This window comes from Garra rufa, chromosome 7, assembly GCF_049309525.1.
Source record: "Garra rufa chromosome 7, GarRuf1.0, whole genome shotgun sequence".
Taxonomy (NCBI): domain Eukaryota; kingdom Metazoa; phylum Chordata; class Actinopteri; order Cypriniformes; family Cyprinidae; genus Garra; species Garra rufa.
The window spans coordinates 34,290,168-34,312,254 of record NC_133367.1 but is presented as its reverse complement, the minus strand read 5'-3'; the positions used below and the strand labels follow the sequence as shown (position 1 = coordinate 34,312,254).

The window sequence follows — 22,087 nt, the reverse complement described above, 5'->3', positions numbered from 1 at the left end:
AGATTAACTAAGCAGTAGGTAATTGCTAATTTTGGACAAAGGTAGTCCCTTATTAGGTATTTGATAATTACTAAAGAAAAAATTGTCATTGAGAACTACTTGTGAACTGTGACCAATTCATAAAGAATAACTAATTAATTAATAATCACAACAGTAACATTTATAAAATGAACAATTAGGTTCTTTGTGCAAACCAATTTATGAAAACCACCACCATCACCGGTTGAAGTACTGGATGAAATTGTGACTCTTACCAAAATATGAATGGATGTGTTCTCTGTTCACTTCAAACAAACATATAATTTATTTAATTAGGACATAATGCCAGCAATGATTGGATTCTCATGATTGGATTATTTCACTATTGTGAACTGCATTTAGTTCAATGTTGTTGTTTTTTTGTTTGTTTGTTTTTTTGATAGTATTCTGGGGCAGTCCTGTCTTTAGTGTGATAGTAAATATGTTAATGAAGACATTAACTGCATTTATTTTGTTAAGCACAAACACAACATTTTCCACATTACAATGTCTGTTAGAATATCAGTATATTGCTTCAAAGAAATACATGGCTGTACAGTATGTCATAGAAAATATGTTAAAATTTTTATTGTAAATTACTTGCAAAATCCATCTTAACCCCTCAATAATAACTTGAGTGTTACCTGGTCAGTCCGCATGAACTACTAGTGTGATCTGGCCCATTATTTTAAAGTGAAAAACATCTTAACCCCTCACCAACATGTCTATATGCAACGTGATCTCATGATAATTCGTATGTATTTACATAAAATGTGGTTCTACAAAATGTACGTTTACTTACGTTTTTCCAGATACTAAAACATACAATACTGACGTATTTACAGTACAGCATCTAAACGTACAAATACTTATGTATTTTTTTTATAATTTTAAGGTCTACAAAATGTTAAACAAGACTACACTTTAAACCATTAAAATAAATGACATTTCTGCAATCGTTTAACCATTCATGTAATATTAACTTTGTTTGCCGTGGTGGGACACAAAAGGCGTTTTCTCCGACATGCTGTGACTACGGTGGCCGACAGAGGTCAACGCGCTGCAAACAAGAAAACACATGCAAACAGAAAAAACGACAACACATTAAGAAAACATCTTCATCAGTTTGACAACACAGGCGCTGCAAATCCTCGCAACGCAAACACAAACGCGCTGCAAATTCTCACAACACAACCAAACTCAGAAACACGCTGCGAACACACGAAGGCGCTGCAAACTAACAAACGCGCTGCATATAGCACGGTCCACAACGGAAATGTTTCAGGGGGACCTCAAAAAGTGACGAACCCATCTGGGACCTGATTATTTATATCACTATATTACCTGATTATTTATATCACTATCACCTTTAAGTGATACTATACTATCACTAAAAGGCGATAGTTCACCGATAACACCTCTGCTCTGACCAACAGCCACTGAACAAATAATCAGGTCCCAGATGGGTTCGTCACTTTTTGAGGTCCCCCTGAAACATTTCCGTTGTGGACCAAGCTATATGCAGCGCGCTTGTTAGTTTGCAGCGCCTTCGTGTGTTCGCAGCGTGTTTCTGAGTTTGGTTGTGTTGTGAGAATTTGCAGCGCGTTTGTGTTTGCGTTGCGAGGATTTGCAGCGCCTGTGTTGTCAAACTGATGAAGATGTTTTCTTAATTTGTTGTCGTTTTTTCTGTTTGCATGTGTTTTCTTGTTTGCAGCACGTTGACCTCTGTCGGCCACCGTATGTGACAAACAATAGAACCATAAAATACACCGAACACGCATCATAATCATAAAATGAAACAATTTTATTTGTACGCTGTAATCCAGATCTTCAGAATTCAAACAATTGCGAGGAACAGACCCAAATTCAAGCCTTTATACGACGATCGTAACATCTCCATCCCGAGCAGCAACTCCAGCAGCAACAGCAATAAACCCCCGCGCTGCAGTCCATTTATTTAAGAATTCAAATACAAACGCACCAGGAAACTACAGGTTTTACGGCAGGAAAATTGAACGCTCATTGGCTCTTGCCAGAATTTGCTACAGATTACGACATGCCGTGTTTCTGGAGAGATGTGTTTGAACGATGCGCAGGCGCCATCACGGAGAGGATCAGGATAATATTTTCAGCCATCAGCAACTTAAATCCTGCTCTGTAACCTCAAAGAAACCTACTGTCTGTATTCCGCCAGAGACGACTGCAGCTGCAAACGCATAGTCGTTTGGATTACTTTTTGGTACGGCTGTTGACATTTTTGCAATGAATAAATGATTGCGAGTGTACGTTTCCGTCTTTCACGTTTTTCTTACTGTACAGAGTTGTGGTTAACGTTAGGTTTAGAGGTAGGAGTGGGATTAGCGACTATAAAAAAAATATATTTTTTATATTGTTATCAAAATGAGAATTTTCCTGCATATTTTGGTCAGTTAACGTTACGTTTTGTATATTACGTTTTAAATCACTTATTAATATAATTTAAAAAAAATGCATATTTGCTATAAAATGTTTAGGTTTGGGGGTAGGTTAAGGGGGCTGTCTAAATCGCTTATTAATGAAATGATAAAATTGCATATTTGCTATAAAATGGGTAGGTTTGGGGGTATTAAAATTAAACTAAATTTTAAAATTAAAGTAAAATTGAACTCTTCAAATAAATTTGGCACAGTATACCTAGCCACAAGCAAGGTAACACTTGAGTTATTAGTGAAGGGTTAAGATGTTTTTCACTTTAAAATAATGGGCCAGATCACACTAGTAGTTCATGCGGACTGACAAGGTAACACTTGAGTTATTACTGAGGGGTTAACATGTTTTTCACTTTAAAATAATGGGCCAGATCACACTAGTAGTTCATGCAGACTGACAAGGTAACACTTAAGTTATTATTGAGGGGTTAAGATGAATTTTGCAAGTAATTTACAATAAACTTGCACTGAAGCACTAGTGATATTCTAATAGACATTGTACTATGGAAAATGTTTTTGTACTTAACAAAATAAATGCAGTTAATGTCTTCATTACGGAAGTAAAAGAACATAATTATTTACTATCACACTAAAGAGAAGCCTGCCCCAGAATACTATTAATACTAATACTAAAAACAACAACAACAACAACAACAACAACATTGAACTAAATGCAGTTCATAATAGTAAAATAATCCAATCATGAGAATCCAATCATTGCTGGCATTATGTCCTAATTAAATATATTATATGTTTGTTTGAAATGAACAGAGAACACATCCATTCATATTTTGGTAAGAGTCACAATTTCAACCAGTACTTCAACATGTGATGGTGGTGGTTTTCATAAATTAGTTTGCACAAAGAACCTAATTGTTCATTTTATAAATGTTACTGTTGTGATTATTAATTATTAACAGTCTGCATTATGGCCAGCTGTAGTTCTTTATCAGTCTTTGCTTTAACCCTTTTCTTCTTCGCCGTTTGTTGTTCTTCGGCGTGCAGAGCGTGCGCTAAAATAGCAGACAGCCGCCCATTCTTCCACTCGATGTAGCTGGATTTCACTTCTTGTGCAATTTCAGGTCTCAGTCCACTCACAACCCAGCTTCGCAGGTGACACTCCCAAGTGTCAGGTTGATTGAACAGATTCTTCTCTGCTCTGGCAACAGTTGCCACTCATTGCCGTGTCCACACGTGCTGGAAATACTGTTTTTATAGCTCCAGCCAGCTCTGTGACAGCTGTGCGGTATGTTACATTAACTGCTTTCCGCCATTCATTGTGTGCTCTTCTGCTGTTGTCCTTTAGCATGATTGCTGCTCACCTTAAAGCCCCCAGCTTTACGGCCCGTGGCTTTCTCAGTTCATGCACAGTGGGGCTGAACTCTTTGCAGAATGTGATCAGTTCAGTTCAATTTATCACCTGCTTCATCAGGGTTTGGTAAATGGACAATCGCTTCCTTGATGTTATTCACAGTCCATGGTCTAAAAACCATCATTGCCCCATCAGGTTCCGAAACTTCAATCATCGGGGCTGTTTTGCTCACCTTTTCTTCTCCTACGGCAGTTCTTGTCTTTCTTTTCTTTGGTGGGGTGAGTCTGCGTGCCCTTTCCTCTTCCATCGCATCATGGGGGGTCTCAGGAATCATTTCAGGGTCTTCTTCTTCCTCTTTTTGGCCCCCTGCGGCTATCACCTGTTGTTGCGGTGCTGTTCAGTGGTCTCGCTGGCAGTGCTGTTGGTCTTTTCGGTGGAGAGCAGTCGAGATCGGGGTCCACTTTCAGGGCTTGCAGCTCAACCACGGGATAGTGATGATACGACGGTGGTACATGTGGGGAGACAAATACATCATAGGGGTTAGTATGTCTATGTGATGCGATTACTTTTTCTTCATATTCATAATTTTCCCTTTCCTTTACATTCCTATGTGCCAGTCCTTTCTGTATCGCCTTCCTTTCTCTCCTATCTGCCTCTCTTATCCAACAATCCACTGTGCGTTCACACTTCTCACACATGTTTCACACAACATCCTTTCTGTGTCTTGTTACCCTTTTCAATCGACTCTACTTCACTTCTAATCTCGTAACACTCATTGTTCCCTCCTCTGGGAAATCATGATATTTAACCAACTTTCCTATGTCTTCAATGCATTTTTGACCATACAATTTTCTCATTTGATCAAATACTGGTGTATCATATTTAGTAAATTTACTCTGAGATTTCCTAACCCCAAGCTGGAAGGGCGAAGCGCTCCGTGCTCCGATTAATACTGACCCACATAGTTTTATTCCCCCTTGAAACTTACTTCTTGTATCGTACTTGCTCCCGTGATCTCAATCTCTGAAATATCCCAATCTGCTGATTTCAATTTCTTTTTGAGATCTTAATCACGTTTGCTTTCCCCACACAATTTTCCTTTCAATTGGTTGTATTATCTGTGCTGCCGTTCTGTGATTTACCGAAATCACACTATCCACCGGGTTAGACCAGTCACTATGGTTTGTCTCTCTTTTGTTAAGCCCAATTCTAATTTAAAACCAAAACACTTTAGAATATTTTGATTTGTCTCTTACCGGAAAGTTCCGATGCCACTCGGGTTCGTTTACTGACTCCAGTGGTGTCCCCTCTGGGCCCCGACGGTCGATCCCTCAATCTAATTGGGTAGGGCTGTGACTTCTAAGTCCAGGATGATCAATCACCGTCCGCTCTTGGGTCCAAAAGGCACATCCAAGGAATCCCAACTTCTGACACCAAATTGTTGTGGCAAAAATCAAACGACTCTCATCGCATAAGAGACAAATTCACTCTTAGGGTCTTTTTAAAGGTTTATTTCTTGCAAGAAATGTCAGACAGTCATACAGAAACACAAGTTGCTGCAGAGTGTGACAAAGAAGGGAGGTTTTCTCCACTTTTATATCTCTTCCCTAGTCTTCAAGGTTACATCTCCTAACAGCCTGTAATTTTCCACACATATATCATACTATATCATACTCCCAAGACTCAAACCTTTATGTTTTGGGGCCCTGATACCTTTACCTCATGTCATCCTCAGGGCAGGTTTAGATAAAGCAGAAACTTACACAATGTTTCATAAGCATATATGATAAGTAAAATTAATTTTTCTTCCACATAGGATCTCGCTTTTAATATATCCGTTTAGGCTATACTTGTTAAATGGACTAGACTGCATAATTTAGCCATCTGTAAAGACTGATCAAAAAAATGTAGAACACTATCGACATACTTTATACAAGATTGTGGTAAGGAATTAAGAATTGCTTCCCACAACTATTTGTTTGATAAACTGTGGCGAAATTGTATTAATTAGTTCCTTCGTTTTAATTCAAGCAGCTCAGCTTTGTTTGATTGCTTGTGACCATCCCTCTACCTCTTGGTCACATTCCAGAGTTCTTCAATTGGGTTCAGGTCTGGCAGATAGGCTGGCCATAACAATGTGCTTAATTCCAGCTTTGATGAAGCACCCCCGATCATTACTGATTTTCCACCAAATTTCACAGTAGGCGCTAGTCCTCTCCTCCAATCTTTTTGCAAACCCCAATACGCTCTTATTTGCTTCTCATTAATTAAGGGCTTTTTTCTAGCTTGCCCTACCCAATAGAAGCCTGTTTCGAACTGTCTTTGCTATTTTTCATTATTTTTTTTTTTTGCTATTTCTTTTTATTAAAAAAAGGTCTTTGAAATGTGGGTCCATATCGTTCTCTGATATGTATTGGAAAAAAATGAAATCATAATTTTTTTTTTTATGCGGTGTATATCTGAATTTATATAAAATATTATACACACTTTGGTTTGTAAATGATAAATTCACCTTTTTCACATTTTTTAATTTAAAAATAAATATAATTCGGTGCTCAAATAAGGAAACAAATGTTTAAATTACATATAGTTTTAATTAAAATCAATCAAAATATATAAGCGGGCTACGTCCAACCGATTATAGATGCATGCTCTGGCTGAACCGACTTTATATATCCGGCAGATAGCGCTGTTGTGCATCTAATCGAGTATTTAGCTTCACCTCTACCGTTAGGAAGAAAATGTCATAATGAACAAACCTGTCTAAAAGATAAGTTCTGTGAACAAAATTAGCTTATTTATAATCCAAAATCCATTGTTAATTTAAAATGAAATTCACATCGCTGTTTCTCCATATGCCAAGTTCCGTGTGATAAAATTTTATTTTATATAAACAATAGGTTAAATAACTTTATTTTAAACACATATAGTTGTTAATATATATATTGTAGGCTAGTATAATACTAAATGCAGCAACAATGACTCGATCGGTCAGATAGCCAAGTTATGTTAATGTTTTCGCAGCGACACTGCTGTTAGTGTATATGTTAGCGCACGTCTTCCTGTTCTTTAGCCTACTGTGTGCGTAAAAACGCGCAATAACGCGCTTATGACAGCCTAACCACGCCTGAAAAGTTTGAGGCGGAGAGTCACAGTGAACTAAGTTGAAGGAGCAAGACATTTTTACATTTCTCAGATTTCTTGGGCTCTTAAGAAGTGGAAAATGTCGGGAATCGCCTCTACCCTGGCCAAGAAGAGAGCGCAGGCTGCAGGGTTTGGAACTAACGCCAAAGCCACCAAATACCTCAACCAGGACTTTGAGGCGCTCAGGAGCCAGTGTCTCAGCAGAGGGTCCCTGTTCTCAGACCCGAGTTTCGCAGCCGCACCCGAATCCCTGGGCTTTAAAGAACTCGGACCCAGCTCGTACAAAACCAGAGGAATAGTATGGAAAAGACCTGGGGTATGGTTTCAGTATCATACGTTTTCGTATTAAGTGTAACATTTGCTCGTTACAAATTAAAAGCGAAATCATGCACTTTCTATTTCTTATTGAAGATGCGTTTTGGACCGTTACGAACAAGTTCTCGTACTTTGCATTAGTTGCGTTCTTTTTGCTGTTTTAATTAGTTCTGTATGGCTACATATGCGTCAGACTGACGTCTTGGCTGTTGCGTCTCGTTTTTATGGTCGCGTCTCGAGCGTTGCGTTTTAACGGCGTAGCAGAACAAACTTTAAAACTCTTCTGCAGAGCAGTGTGGAAATTATAGTGTTCAGCTTGTGTGGTCCAAATGCTTATTTAAAGCCAACGTCTGAAAGACTTTTTAAGGCTAAGTGCTATTTTTTTTCTGATAGTATATGTATTTTGTACATACTAGCCTAAATGGTGTTCTGTCAAAGTTCCATCCGATAATAATAAAGGCGTACTGTTGCTATGGCTACTCGATTTCTGTTCGCAGCCGATTTCTGTTCATTCTGTTTACTCAGTTTCACATGCATGGTGTAATTTTAATAAGTAAATATATTTTATGATTACTGGTATGTGGACCCGCATTGGAATGTAATCTCAGTGCTTTGTGTCCATATGCTTACCTTTTCATGATCTTATTATATTATTAGCCCGATTCTGCATTTCAAACGGTTTTTTGTTGGTGTCTTCTGCAGGAGCTGTGCTCAAACCCACAATTCATCGTCGGTGGAGCTACACGGACGGATATCTGTCAAGGAGCTCTCGGTAAAAGATTAAAAACATCCATCTACCTGAAAGAAACGAATTAAAACATTGTCTAAATGTGAAAAACCCTGTCTTCAAGTCAGCTGTATAACACACTGAGTCACCAAACTGAGTCACAGCTCTCTTCTCGCTCTTAATTCCTCATCTTATTCTTTAAAACCAGAAAATTAGCTGATACTGGCAAAATCGACACTGTGAAAAATGTTCTGTCAGGCAACCTTTGTTACGTTCTAAAAGGCAAAAACTAGTTTAAACCATTACTTTGAATGGAAAGTGTAAATAATTCCTTATCTTAAAAACATGTTTACTTTAGCATTGCTGTTTTGGACTCCAAACCTGTATTTAAGCCAGTGATATAGTTTGTAAGCAACAACAAATAGGCTGGAACTACAAAAATGTCAATCTGAATGTTAGATTTTTGCCATGAACTGACTAAAACAAAAATGAGTAAAACTGTATTTTACTCAAGTGATTTGTTTCTTGGATGTAGGCTGTAACTAATGTTACTTTACTCCCGTTCGAGAAACATATTTGCTTGTATATTGGGCCTATATATACAAGAGCTCTGGTGAAGCCCATTATTAACTCTAGGAAGCTTTAATTATGAATTATGTTCATTGTGAAGTTGACAAGCAAACATTTGCACACAATGTTATTCCTAGAAAAAGGGTGGGTCGGTATTTGAAAGATGCTTTTAACCTAGTGCTCATTCAAGCGTGGTTATTGTTAACTAAATATAAACTATTTAAAAAGTGTTTTCTCAAACTAAAATAAGCAGGAATAAAATAGAAATACTAGATGAAAAACGTGAGAAAACAAAGGCATTAAAAATCACAAAAATGTGTCCAACTAACTGAAATAAAAAAGTTCAAGTTAAAATACTAAAATTAAATTAATGCTAAATATAAATAGTGCTGGGCAACGATTAATCGCATCCAAATTTTTTTTTTTTTTGTGTACATAATATGTGTGTATACTGTGTACATTTATTATGTATATGTTTATTATGTATGTATAAATACACAGACATGCATGTATATATTTAAGAATAATATGTTGTTTATATATTAAATCTATTAATATATACTATAAATAGTGCTAAACACTGATTAATAGCGATTAATCACATCCAAACTAAAAGTTTTTTTTTTGTGTACATAATAAATCTGTGTGTATTTATTATGTATATATAAATACACACACATGTATGTATATATTTAAGAAAAAGATGTTGTGTGTGTATGTATATATATATATATATATATATATATATATATATAAATTACATGAATATAAATATATACACGTAAATATTTTCTAAATATATACACATAATAAATATACACAGACACACATATATTATATAAATGAAAACTTTTATTTTGGATGCGATTAATCGTGATTATTCATTGCTCAGCACTAAATACAAATTATATGAATAAATATATACATGTAAATATTTTCAAAATATATGCTGTATGTTTGTGTCTTTATGCACAGTACACAAACATATATAAACAAACTTTTATTTTGGATGCGATTAATCGCGATTATCCATTGCTCAGCACTAAATACAAATTTATACAAATATAAATATATGTAAATATTTTCAAAATATATACTGTATGTGTGTGTCTTTATCTATACATACTAAATATACACAATACACACACATATATAAACAAAAACTTTTATTTTGGATGCGATTAATCGTGATTAATCATTGCTTAGCACTAAATACAAATTATACGAATATAAATATATACATGTAAATATTTTCAAAATATATACTGTATGTTTGTGTCTTTAACTATACATACTAAATATACACAGTACACACACATATATTAAATAAACAAATTTTTAATAAACAATAATGCGATTAATCGTGATTAATGGTTGCCCAGCACCAAAAAAGTTAATAATTAAAAATAACACAACAAAAACCAAATTGAAAAACTAAACTAAAATGAAAATAACTGAAAATCTAAATATAAAAGCTGATTAAAATATCAATAAATACTATATTAAATATAAATAGTACTTGAAACAAATAGTATAATATACTATTATACTAAAAAAAAATTTATAAATTAAATGAAATAAAAAGAACCCCAAACAGTTTGGTGGACTTTAAGCACCCAACTTTAAAAATGTACATCTGCATCTTTCTATTAGCTTTACACTAGTAACTTACACTTCCCTTCTATACATAACCTCACTTTCTTTTGCCTCAGTCTTTCCTGTTGTGTTTACCGCTGACTGAAAGGCTTTGCCAAACACATAACACGAACCATCCAAACCTAAAAACTAGCCAGAGGGTTTTTGCACACAACTGCTTTTGTTATTAAAAGCTGCAGTTAAAGAGAGAAGAACTTGGCTGCATTTCTCTCATAAACTCTTGCATTAGAACCATACACACACACTTAATGCGATACATGTGGCAGACTGCAGGAAAGAGTCTTTTGAAGAAGGGCAGAATCAAACTCTCTGCATTTTCAACATGCGTCTGCTGTCTCGGTTTTGCAGCTCACCACTTGGCGTGACACGAAAACCACAATGGCGCTCATAGGCTGCCTGGTTCGATCATGAGTTTCGTTTGTGTCCCTCAGAATGTGCCTGTTCTTGTTTGTCTCCAGGCGTTTTGAATGGCAAACTGTAAAAACGGTTGTCAATGTTTAATTTTGCATTCCAAATTCAAGTAAATGTCATTTCATTTGCATATCTATAAGATTTTAGAGAATGTATAGCTGTTTGTGGCTGTTTTAGCAAACCACAGAGAGGTGGTAGATGCAATCAATTTCACTTCCTGTCTCGCCGTCTCTCAGGTGACTGCTGGTTGCTAGCAGCTATTGCTTCTCTGACTCTGAATGAAGACGTTCTGGCTCGAGTGGTGCCTGCTGGACAGGGCTTTGGTGACAATTATGCTGGAATCTTCCATTTTCAGGTATCTGAAGTTACACTGTTACAATAATTGTCAATAGTGTTAACATGTTAAAGAACAAAATGGACATATTTATTTGGAGTTTGTTGCAAACGAACATTGTAAATGTCTTTACTGTCACTTTCGATTAATTTAAAGGGACAGTTCACCCAAAAATGAAAATTACCCCATGATTTACTCACCCCTAAGCCATCCTAGGTGTATATGACTTTCTTCTTTCAGACGAATACAATCGGAGTTATATAAAAAAATGTTCGGGCTCTTCCAAGTTTTATAATGGCAGTGAATGGGTGTTGAGATTTTTAAGTCCAATAAAGTGCATCCATCCATCATAAAAAGTTTTCCACACGGCTCTGGGGGGTTAATAAAGGCCTTCTGAATTGAATAGATGCGTCTGTGTAAGAAAAATATTCATTTTTAAAACTTTATAATCTCTAGCTTCCACTAACTGTCACACACGCCCAAGTCTCAAATTAGAAGTACAAAACGAGGATTTCAATTAAAACCAAGAGGAGACTGGTTTTCCTTTGCTGTAAACAAAACTTGGTTCTCACGAGACTAGCATAGTCTCACCGTAGCTTACGCTACGCCTCCGTCTGACGTCATTCGCTCGAACGCCACTCTCTTGTGAACATGTGTACGACAGTTAGCCAAGCTAAAGATTACGGTTTATAAAGTTTTAAATATGGATATTTTTCTTACACAAACGCATTGATTCACTTCAGAAGGCCTTTATTAACCCTTCAGAGCTGTGTGGAGTACTTTTTTATGATGGATGGATGCACTTTATTGGGCTTTAAAATCTCAACACCCATTCACTGCCATTATAAAGCTTGGAGAAGCCAGGACATATTTTAATATAACTCTGATTGTATTCGCCGGAAAGAAGAAAGTCATGAACATCTTGGATGGCTTGAGGGAGAGTAAATCATGGGGTAATTTTGATTTTTGGGTGAACTATCCCTTTAAATTGATCAAAAATGACAGTAGATCTTTCTAGGTCTATCTTTCTATTTTAAATAAATGCTGTTCTTTTGAACTATGTATTCATCATAGAATCCTGAACAGATAGATTGAACAGATAATGTGAGTCTGTACCCTGTTCCTTTATCCTTTAGTTCTGGCAGTTTGGTGAGTGGGTGGATGTTGTCATTGACGATCGGCTGCCGGTAAAAGATGGTGAGCTGGTTTTTGTTCACTCCGCCGAGGGAAACGAGTTCTGGAGCGCCCTGCTGGAGAAGGCCTATGCTAAGTTAGTGTCTGTTGTTTCTTGTGCTTTTGTGTACTCACAGCAGTTGTGTCAGAACCGCCTCAACCAGAAAGTCAGCTTATCCGTGGAACTTATCCTTTCTAAGAATAAACATAACATGATAAATCTTTGTTCTCGTTAGGGCTGTCACGTGATTTTTAATTATTACTCACTTACTTATTTGTATATTTGCTACTTTGACAATTCTACTTAAAAGACTAGTGCGGAAAGTGTCCACACGTTTTGTCTGGATGTGGTTATTAGTAAATTTTGCATACAAGCACCGCAGGTTTTACCCACAGCAGGTGCTTTCTTGAAATAAGGGTGTGTCGTTTTGTGTAGTATGTATTTAACATAGTGTTCTCCGTCTTGCTAGTAGCTTTTCACTCCCTTGCTATATATTCCTCTCTTGTTCTCATTTTCTGGTGTTTATCACTGCAATCCAAAAACATTTTGTCAGCCACGTGTTTGTTGCATTTGTTGTGTGTAAGAATGCATTGAGAGCCAATGGCCTACTAATTTTGGAAACTTTATGTAAACTATGGGAATGGCCCTGCCTACAAGCGGTGAAGTCATCATGAGCATTTCTAATAATAGGGGTAAAATGCAGTGCTACAGTGATGAAGTGTTTTTGTAGGCCGGCCTGGTTCTTTTGTCCAAAACCCACTCTGATTTTTCCATAGGCTTTTGGATTTTTGCTGAAAATAAGCTCTATGACTCTTATATGTTTTGCTTATCATGATGATCTTTAAATATTGATATTAATGATACATTTTGAACCCTAAATAGAGTATTTAGACAGTCGGCCATATTGGCGGCACTGAACGTAAACACTGAACTGAAAGAAACATGCAAATTTTGCTGATTACTGCTGCTGACAATGGTCAATTATAGTCATGTTTTGGGCTGTACTAATCGGTCGGACTGGGAAAAACATTTGTATTATAGACTACAAAAAGACATAACAAATCAAGAAGAGTGCAAAAACCTGACAAACAAAGCTAAACCAGGACCAACATTCGTGTTTATTCTTAGCATTTCCAGTCAGGAAAGTTGAAATATTAGGCTAATATCTTCATTAATACTGCTTATACATATCTTTACCGCCTACTAAATTTAGTTTGTCAAAATATTGAACCCTTTCTTACTTTCTTACCAAGTCCTTCTCTATATAATTTAGCAGCTTCAAGAAGTTTTTTTTTCAATGATTTAGACAGCATAAATTAGCAGAACAATAACATTAACCGTACAATCCATGCTGTTAAGTCCAAGAGTCTCAAATATGCCAGCGCATCCGGGTAACTAGCCAAATCGCGACGTAAGTGCAAATCCTCCATTAGGCAGTTTTTAACAGCAGATGGCACGCTTTAGAAATAGCCATTCTCTGCTTGAGCCTTACACATACTTGAATCTCAAATATGATAAAATTCGAAACTAATTGTTCACATTATGCTGTGTTTACATTAATCAAGCATCATAAAAGCATGACTTACTCAACCAAACTTACTCAGCACTCTTCTTCTTGAGCATTTTGAGTGTGCTTTTAAAAACTAGATTAGACTGCCATCTGCTGTTTAAAACTAAGCTTAGAATCGATTCCAGAGAGAATCGCGATGCATTGGGAAAGTCTCAGAATCGATCCACGAATCGCAATGCATCGTTTTATCGTTGCAGCCCTAGTCCTTGATAGCCTTTGTAGTTCCATTTAGCCACTTGTTAACAAACACATTTTTAAAGACTTCAGGTATAAGCTTTGAATAAGTTGCAAGACAGTATTATTGGTGTATTTTATATTGCAGAATAAAACTAACTTGTTTCTGGGTTTCTGGGTTTCCCTGTTGAAAAAAACAGCATCCCTGCTGAAAAAAACAGCATATGCTGGTTAGGTATGTTTTGGTGCTGGGATGCTGGTTAGGTAGGTTTTGATGCTGGTTTAAGCTGGTCCTTTGCTGGTTTATGCTGGTTCTTGACCAGCAACATAACCAGCATAGACCAGCAAAGGACCAGGATTAACCAGCTAAGGACCAGCATAAACCAGCTAAAACCATCATAAACCAGCAAAGGACCAGCATAAACCAGCTAAAACCAGCATCCCAGCACCAAAACATACCTAACCAGCATATGCTGGTTTTATCAGCAGGGATATGCTGGTTGGGTGAGTTTTGATGCTGGGATGCTGGTTTGGTAGGTTTTGATGCTGGTTTAAGCTGGTCCTTTGCTGGTTTATGCAGGCTCTTTGCTGGTTTATGCTGGTCCTTTTGTTGGTTTGTGCTGATCCTTTGCTGGTTTATGCTGGTCCTTGACCATCACATGACCAGCTAAGGACCAGCATAAACCAGCAAAGGACCAGCTTAAACCAGCATCAAAACATACCTAACCAGCATATGCTGTTTTTTTTCACCAGGGTTTGGTCTATAAAATTATGTAATCTCTGCAGCACTCTTGCACTGTGGATTGTTTTGCGAAATGTGGCCAGTATTATAGTTTTCTCTTCAATTCTTCTTCTTCTGTGCTTAAACATTTTCAGTTATTTAATAGGTTTAAATCTACAGCATATTTGCAGCTAGTTTTTTTATAGAGATTCAAATTTTAACCACTCAGTAAATATTTGACCATCACATAAAAGAGAAGGAAGTTATTCAGTGATTCCTAAATGGATCGATCGTTTCTTAGACATTCAGGTGTCTGAAACAACTATTAAGTCCATTTCAATCTTTGTATGAAATCAAAAATGTTGTTAAATAGGATTTACAGTAGTTTCTGTAAATGAAACTGTTTAACAATAGGTCTTAAATAGTTTCTCAAATTGAGCTCAAAGACATGTGCGCACATGTAATTTATTAACCCTAACTCTGTGTTTTATTGCCTCTGACAGGGTAAACGGCTGTTATGAAGCTCTATCTGGAGGATCAACCAGTGAGGGTTTTGAGGATTTCACCGGAGGAATCGCTGAAAACTACGAGCTGCAGAAAGCTCCATCCAACATGTTTCAGATCATCCAGAAAGCCCTGGAGGCTGGAGCTTTGCTGGGCTGCTCCATCGACGTGAGATTCTTCTACTTGTATTTGAATTGAAGTTGGAACAGGATTATAATTTTTTGACTTTTGGGTCATAAGCCCCGCCCACATTCAGACATGTCTGTTTATTTCTAATTGTGTAATGTAGATCACTAGTGCCTCTGATTCAGAAGCCGTCACCCGTCAGAAGCTTGTGAAAGGCCACGCTTATTCGCTCACAGGGGCGACCGAGGTATGAATAGAGTTATTGGCAAGCCTCTTTTTGCATATAATGCATATAATGCATTTTTTCATTAGAGAACATGCTATTTTGTCTCAGGTGAACTATCGTGGCCGTAAGGAGAAGTTGGTTCGTATGCGCAACCCATGGGGGCAGGTGGAGTGGACAGGAGCCTGGAGCGATAGGTACGCATATTGATACATATTAAAATCAATAAATAAATTGTTGAATTTGGAAACGAGTCATTAGTAACAGAGGTCATTTGCATATACTAGTCTTTAAGGTACAGTACAAATGAAAGTAAACAAATAAAAGACAAAAGTATACAATATGGTCTTTATGTATTCAGTTCAATTCATAGTTTTAAATTTGGTACTGTTCTCTGAGGTCTACTTAAATGTTATTAAAAAATTTCCATCAAAAAACTTCATGAATTAGAAGTAATAGGCAATTTCATGTCCTGTTTTGACTGGAACACTCTGTTTGAATAGGTGTGGCTGATTGTAGATTCAGAAGTAAATGCCCACCGCTATGTTTGCCTATGTTTGACAGCCTACATCCTTCACAGATGGACACTGCTGTGATTTAGGTCAAAAACGCATAAATACTCAGTGCATATCAAACTATCTGTAATAACAGACAAAGCATTAGTGACCACGTAATGTAAAAAACAGTTGCTCACACTTGTGTGGTGCGACATTACTGTCGGATTCAATATTGAACACAGCATTGTCTTAGTTTCAATCTTTCTGAAAATCCTGTGTTGTGCCTTGTTTGTAAACGAATCCGGGGTAAGATGAATTGAACAAAGGACCAAGTTCTTACTGATGCAGTCTGGAACTTCATCCACCCTTTTCTAATGTTGGGATCAAAAAGAAGGCAATGCAAAGACTGTTTTTTACAGTGTCTTGTTGTATTCTGAGCCATTTTTATAATTTAGTTTCTGCGTAGACCTGTGTTCGCCTCTTGTTATTTACAATACATGTGCAAATTGGTGGATAGGGCTAAACAAACGTAATGTACACTCTTAAAAATAAAGGTGCTTCACGATGCCATAGAAGAACCTTATTGTCTAAATGGTTCCATAAAGAACCTTTAACATCTGAAGAACCTTTCTGTTTCACAAAAGGTTCTTTTTGGAAAAAGAAGCTTCTTCAGATTATAAAAAGGTAAGAAAGAGATGGTTCTTTAAAGAACCTTTGCCTGAATGGTTCTTTGTGGAAGCAAAAATGGTTCTTCTATGGCTGTGAAGAACCTTTTAAAGCACCTTTATTTTTAAGAGGGTAGAAGCAGATGTTGATCTTCTTCTGCGGAGGCGGTGTTTAGGCGGTGTGTAGAAAGTTCCACATCAAAAAATTCCACAACGTTCTGGCAGATTTTTAGACAGTTCTGAAACGTACAGGAAGTTTTCATAGTACAATGACCTCAAGGGGATTTTGATTTCTCAGTTTGTGACTCCTTTAAAGAACTAATTTGGAAACGATAGTTTCACTGAACTGCTGATGGTTATCTAAATTGTTTATTTTTTCTTTTCTTTAGTTCATCCGAATGGAACAGTATTCCCGCTTCAGAGCGGCCCAACGCAAGCGCTGAGGATGGAGAATTCTGGTGCGTTTACAGACTTACTTATTTACTGTAATCTAGACAGTTGGATTTTAAATTCTATGTTTTCTCTGTCTGTTCAGGATGTCATTCTCAGAATTCTTAAGCCATTACTCTCGTATAGAGATCTGCACTCTGACTCCGGACGCCATCACCAGCGATTCGTATAAACACTGGGCCGTCACCAACCACGACGGCACGTGGAGGAGAGGCTCCACTGCTGGGGGATGCAGAAACAACGCTTGTGAGTCACCAGTCATAAGGAATCACATTCATTCTTATGAATCACTTCTTTCAGTAGAAACATTGATTCACATGGATAAAGTTTGGTTGGTTTGGTTTGTTTAATAATATTGCTGGCGCAGTTTATTGTTGTGCATCAGAAAATGTATTTGGTTGAAGTGTTTCCACCAGGCTGTCCTAGGTGTATATGACTTTCTTCTTTCAGACGAATACAATCGGAGTTATAATAAAAAATGTCCTGGCTCTTCCAAGCTTTATAATGGCAGTGAATGGGCGCCGAGATTTTTAAGCCCAATAAAGTGCATCCATCCATCATTAAAAGTACTCCGCACGGCTCCAGAGGGTTGATAAAGGCCTGCTAAATTGAATCAATGCATTTGTGTAAGAAAAATATCCGTATTTTAAACTTTATAAACCATAATATCTAGCTTACGCTAAACTGTTGTACGCATGTTCACGAGAGAGTGGCATTTCAGCGGATGATGTAGGACGTAGTTGTTTTGTCCTAATAATTTGTGACTGGTGTTTTATTCATCACTTCTCTCCAGAGTTTGCGCTACACTCTTAAAAATAAAGGTGCTTCAAAAGGTTCTTCACAGCGATGCCATAGAAGAACCATTTTTGGTTCCAAAGAGAACCATTCAGTTAAAGGTTCTTTAAAGAACCATTTCTTGCTTACCCTTTTATAATCTAAAAACCTTATTTGCCACAAAGAACCTTTTGTGAAACAGAAAGGTTCTTCAGATGTTAAAGGTTCTTTATGGAACCATTTAGACAGAAAAGGTTCTTCCATGGCATCGTGAAGCACCTTTATTTTAAGAGTGTACGCTATCTGCTGGAATGCCTATACAGCAGTTAGTAAAAGCTAGAGATTGTGGTTTATACAGTTTTAAATATGGATATTTTTCTTACTTAAATGTATCGATTTGCTTTAGAAGGCCTTTATTAACCCCTCTAATCCATGTGGAGCACTTTTTATGATGGATGGATGCACTTTTTTAGACTTCAAAATCTCAACTGCCATTGAGAAGAGCCAGGACATTTTTTAATATAACTCCGATTGTATTTGCCTAAAAGAAGAAAGTCATATACACCTAGAATGGCTTGAGGGTGAGTAAATCATGGGGTTATTTTCATTTTTTGGTGAACTATCTCTTGAAGATTTAGCTGGTTTAATACCATTATTAACGGCATCCATTCATTGCTCCTCAGACACATTCTGGATGAATCCCCAGTATGTGATTAAACTGAATGAAGAAGATGACAATCCAGATGATAATGAGGTGGGCTGCAGTTTCGTGGTGGGTTTGATCCAGAAGAACCGGCGCCGGCTGAGGAAATCAGGAGAGGACATGCACACTATTGGCTTTGCCATTTATGAGGTGGGTGGAGACATAAGGAGCCAACTAAACATTTTTGAACATAATTACTTCAGTAGAACTTTTAGATTATAACATTAAGATTTCTTTTTGTTTGCTTCCACAGTTACCTTCACAGGTAAGAGTTTCACTACAAAGAGGGGCAGGCATTTCTCTTTACCAATCATATCGTTGATCACAGCATTTCTGGCTCACTGATTGGCCATTGTCTCCATCAGTTTCACGGTCAGCGCGACGTGCACCTCGATAAGAACTTCTTCCTGACGCATGCGCAGAAAGCTCGCTCTGAGACTTTCGTTAACCTGAGGGAGGTCTGCACACGCTTCAAGCTGCCCCCAGGAGAGTACCTCGTCGTGCCGTCCACCTTCGAACCCAATAAGGACGGAGACTTTTGTCTGCGTGTCTTTTCTGAAAAACAGACCGAAACACTGTAACGTATCTCACCTGTGTGAGGTTTCTCTACTATATGTGACCCTGGACCACAAAAACCAGTCTTAAGGTTCAGTTTTTTGAAATTGAGATTTATAAATGATCTAAAAGCTGAATAAAAAAGATTTCCATTGATGTATGGTTTGTTAGGATAGGACAATATTTGGTCAAGGTTGAGAAAATCTGGAATCTGAGGGTGCAGGAAATTTTTATATTGAGGAAATCGCCTTTAAAGTTGTCCAAATTAAGTTCTTAGCAGTACATATTACTAAACAAAAATTACATTTTGATGTATTTATGGTAGGAAATTTACGAAATATCTGCATGGAACTTAATAACTAAGATAAATTGATAATTTTGATACAATGTCTCTTTGACTATTGCTACAAATATACCCATGCTACTTAAGACTGGTTTGGTGGCCCAGGGTCACATATGCCAATAAGATTTTATTTTGAATACTTGGTTCTGGATTTGATTAGACAATCTTATGTTTGTTCCTAGACCATGTGATGACCCTGTGGATGCCGAATTACCTGATGTAAGCAACCCAAACTCTTAAAAGTCAACATATTGCCAAACGATCTTATTGAACACAGAACACTTCTTTAACATTTCTACTTCCTCTTGTTTTCAGGAGACTGTCTCAGACGCTGAAGTCGATTCTGGGTTCAGAGGCATGTTCACAAAACTCGCTGGAGCTGTGAGTGGAGATCTCTTGTTATGCAGTAAACATTTATATTTTTTTGAAAAGCACAGCAAATGATGCATTACTTCTGTCTGTAGGACATGGAAATCTCAGCCACAGAGCTCACCACTATCTTAAACAAAATCATTGCAAAACGTAAGTTTTATCCTTTAATTTCCGTCAAGATCTAAGGAGATGTGTGAGTCTAAGGAGCTTCTTTATGTGTTGTTTTATAGGAACTGACATAAAGACAGACGGCTTCAGTTTGGAGACAAGTCGTATCATGGTGAACCTCATGGATGTATCCTTTTAACTGCAGTTGTTTACATTTTGTCATTTGTGTTAACATGATGCCTGGAATTACAAGAATTTGGTTCTGTTGGATTGTAAATTTCCCTTGACTGTATCTCAGGACAGTGGGAATGGAAAACTTGGTTTGGGAGAGTTCGCAACCCTGTGGAAGAAAATTCAGCGATACCTTGTAAGAGATCCACCAGATTCCTTTGACGCATTATGCATTTAAAATGATTTCTAAATGTCCTGACACGTTGCTCAATTTTATAACAACCCCAGGGAATTTACAAGAAGAATGACATGGATAATTCAGGAACCATAAGCACTCCAGAAATGCGCATGGCGCTGAAAGAAGCCGGTGAGTCTCAGATACTCGCATTATCACAAAATTTGTAACGGATTTGATGGTTATAATGGTACTTGCATTGGTTTTAATGATAACTGTAATGGACCCTGTGGGTTTGCACTGGCAGTTGGTCACCTTCTATTGCTGCCGTGGCTAAATCCTAATGGAATATGTTTTAAAAGACACTACAGAATACCTTTAGTATTGGTTTTAATGGTTGTAAATAGTTTGTAATGGTATTACTAGTGGACACCATTAGAATTTCTGAAATGGTTTCTATTGTTTTTGTCTGAGATATACAACTGAAAATCCCATTTGGGTGGCATATTTTAATAATCACTGCTTATGTTCTCTTTCCTCTTCTAGGTTTCACTCTAAATAACACTATATTTCAACTATTGGTAGCACGTTATGCTGAAACAGACATGACTCTTGACTTTGATAACTTCGTGGCCTGCCTCATGCGTCTGGAGATGATGTTCCGTAAGTCCCTTGGGTGTTTAGTTATAAAATATGAGCTAAAAGTTCTGCTTATTCTGTGTAGGGCTGTTTATAATGTTTCCCTGCTGAAAAAAAAAAAGAAAACAGCTAAAACCAGCCTAGGTTGGCTGGCTGGTTTTAGCTGGTCAACCAGCCTGGTTTTAGCGGGTCATAGCTGGTCAGCAGGCTGGTTTTAGAGGGGTTTTGGCCACCAACCACCAGCTAAAACCAGCCTGACCAGCCTGGCCAGGCTGGGAGACCAGCTAAAACCAGCTACTTCCAGTCTAAACCAGCTAGGACCAGCCAACCAGCATAGGCTGGTTTTCGTTGGTTTTTGATCTTGTGTAGAGTGAGGGCACTAGTTCTGGAGCATTGTTAAGTAAACCTTCCTCTCATTTTCAGGGGTATTCAAAAAGCTGGATCCCCACCAAAGTGGCTTCATTGAGCTGGACTTTCAGCAGGTTTGTCATGCAATAACATTTTTGACAATTTTAATACATTGAATTCTGAAAATAAATACATTTTTACTTTGTGTTTTTTAGTGGCTGAACTTCACTATGATTTAGGCGACTCATCGCCAGATCACACCATTGATTTTATTTTTTGTATTTTCTATTGCACTTTCGACCAGTCTTATTTCTTAAGTGTTGCATGATTGTATTGCATTTGACATTGCCGCACTATTTTCGTTTACAAACGCAAGCATCCTTGAATGAGGGGAATCTTAACCACTGTGTATAATAAAAAAAGTGTAGGCCTATGTGCATTATTGTGTTTTTTTTTTTTTTTTTTTTTTTTTGCCAAATGACATTATTAAACACTTTTGAAACTGTACTGGTTTGTACTTTTTGTACATGACTGGATTTATAAAAGCGGCACTTCCGGGACAAATGGCTAGAAGGGATACGTATGACCGGAAACTAACAATGAAATTAATTTTTCTACCTATTAGATTGTGTTTTTTTAACGTCTACACCTACCCCAAACCTAAACTTAGCCCTTACTATAATAATAAAAAAACAGTATTATTGTTGTACAGTGTGATTAAAAACAACGTTAGATTGATGTGCGCATGCCCAGTAGCGAATCATGTCTCCCTTCTAGTCTACCCTGGGATGCTGTGAGCAGAAGATGATTATTAGACTCCTCGCCTGTCAATCATTCATT

At 37.2% G+C, this 22,087-nt stretch overlaps 1 protein-coding gene across 1 annotated transcript; it reads left to right on the top strand.

Moving 5' to 3' along the window:
* Positions 1–6,932: 6,932 nt before the first annotated feature.
* capn2b (calpain 2, (m/II) large subunit b) lies at positions 6,933–21,680 on the top strand. The gene is made up of 21 exons (XM_073844928.1): positions 6,933–7,258; positions 7,960–8,029; positions 10,858–10,976; positions 12,092–12,225; positions 15,098–15,266; positions 15,388–15,471; positions 15,559–15,644; positions 16,999–17,067; positions 17,145–17,305; positions 18,517–18,686; positions 18,790–18,801; positions 18,902–19,113; positions 19,617–19,653; positions 19,750–19,815; positions 19,899–19,956; positions 20,037–20,101; positions 20,213–20,281; positions 20,374–20,452; positions 20,807–20,923; positions 21,323–21,381; positions 21,463–21,680. Exons 1-21 carry the CDS (start codon positions 7,022–7,024, stop codon positions 21,484–21,486), a joined length of 2,097 nt encoding a protein of 698 aa, XP_073701029.1. The 5' UTR covers positions 6,933–7,021; the 3' UTR covers positions 21,487–21,680.
* Positions 21,681–22,087: the final 407 nt, after the last annotated feature.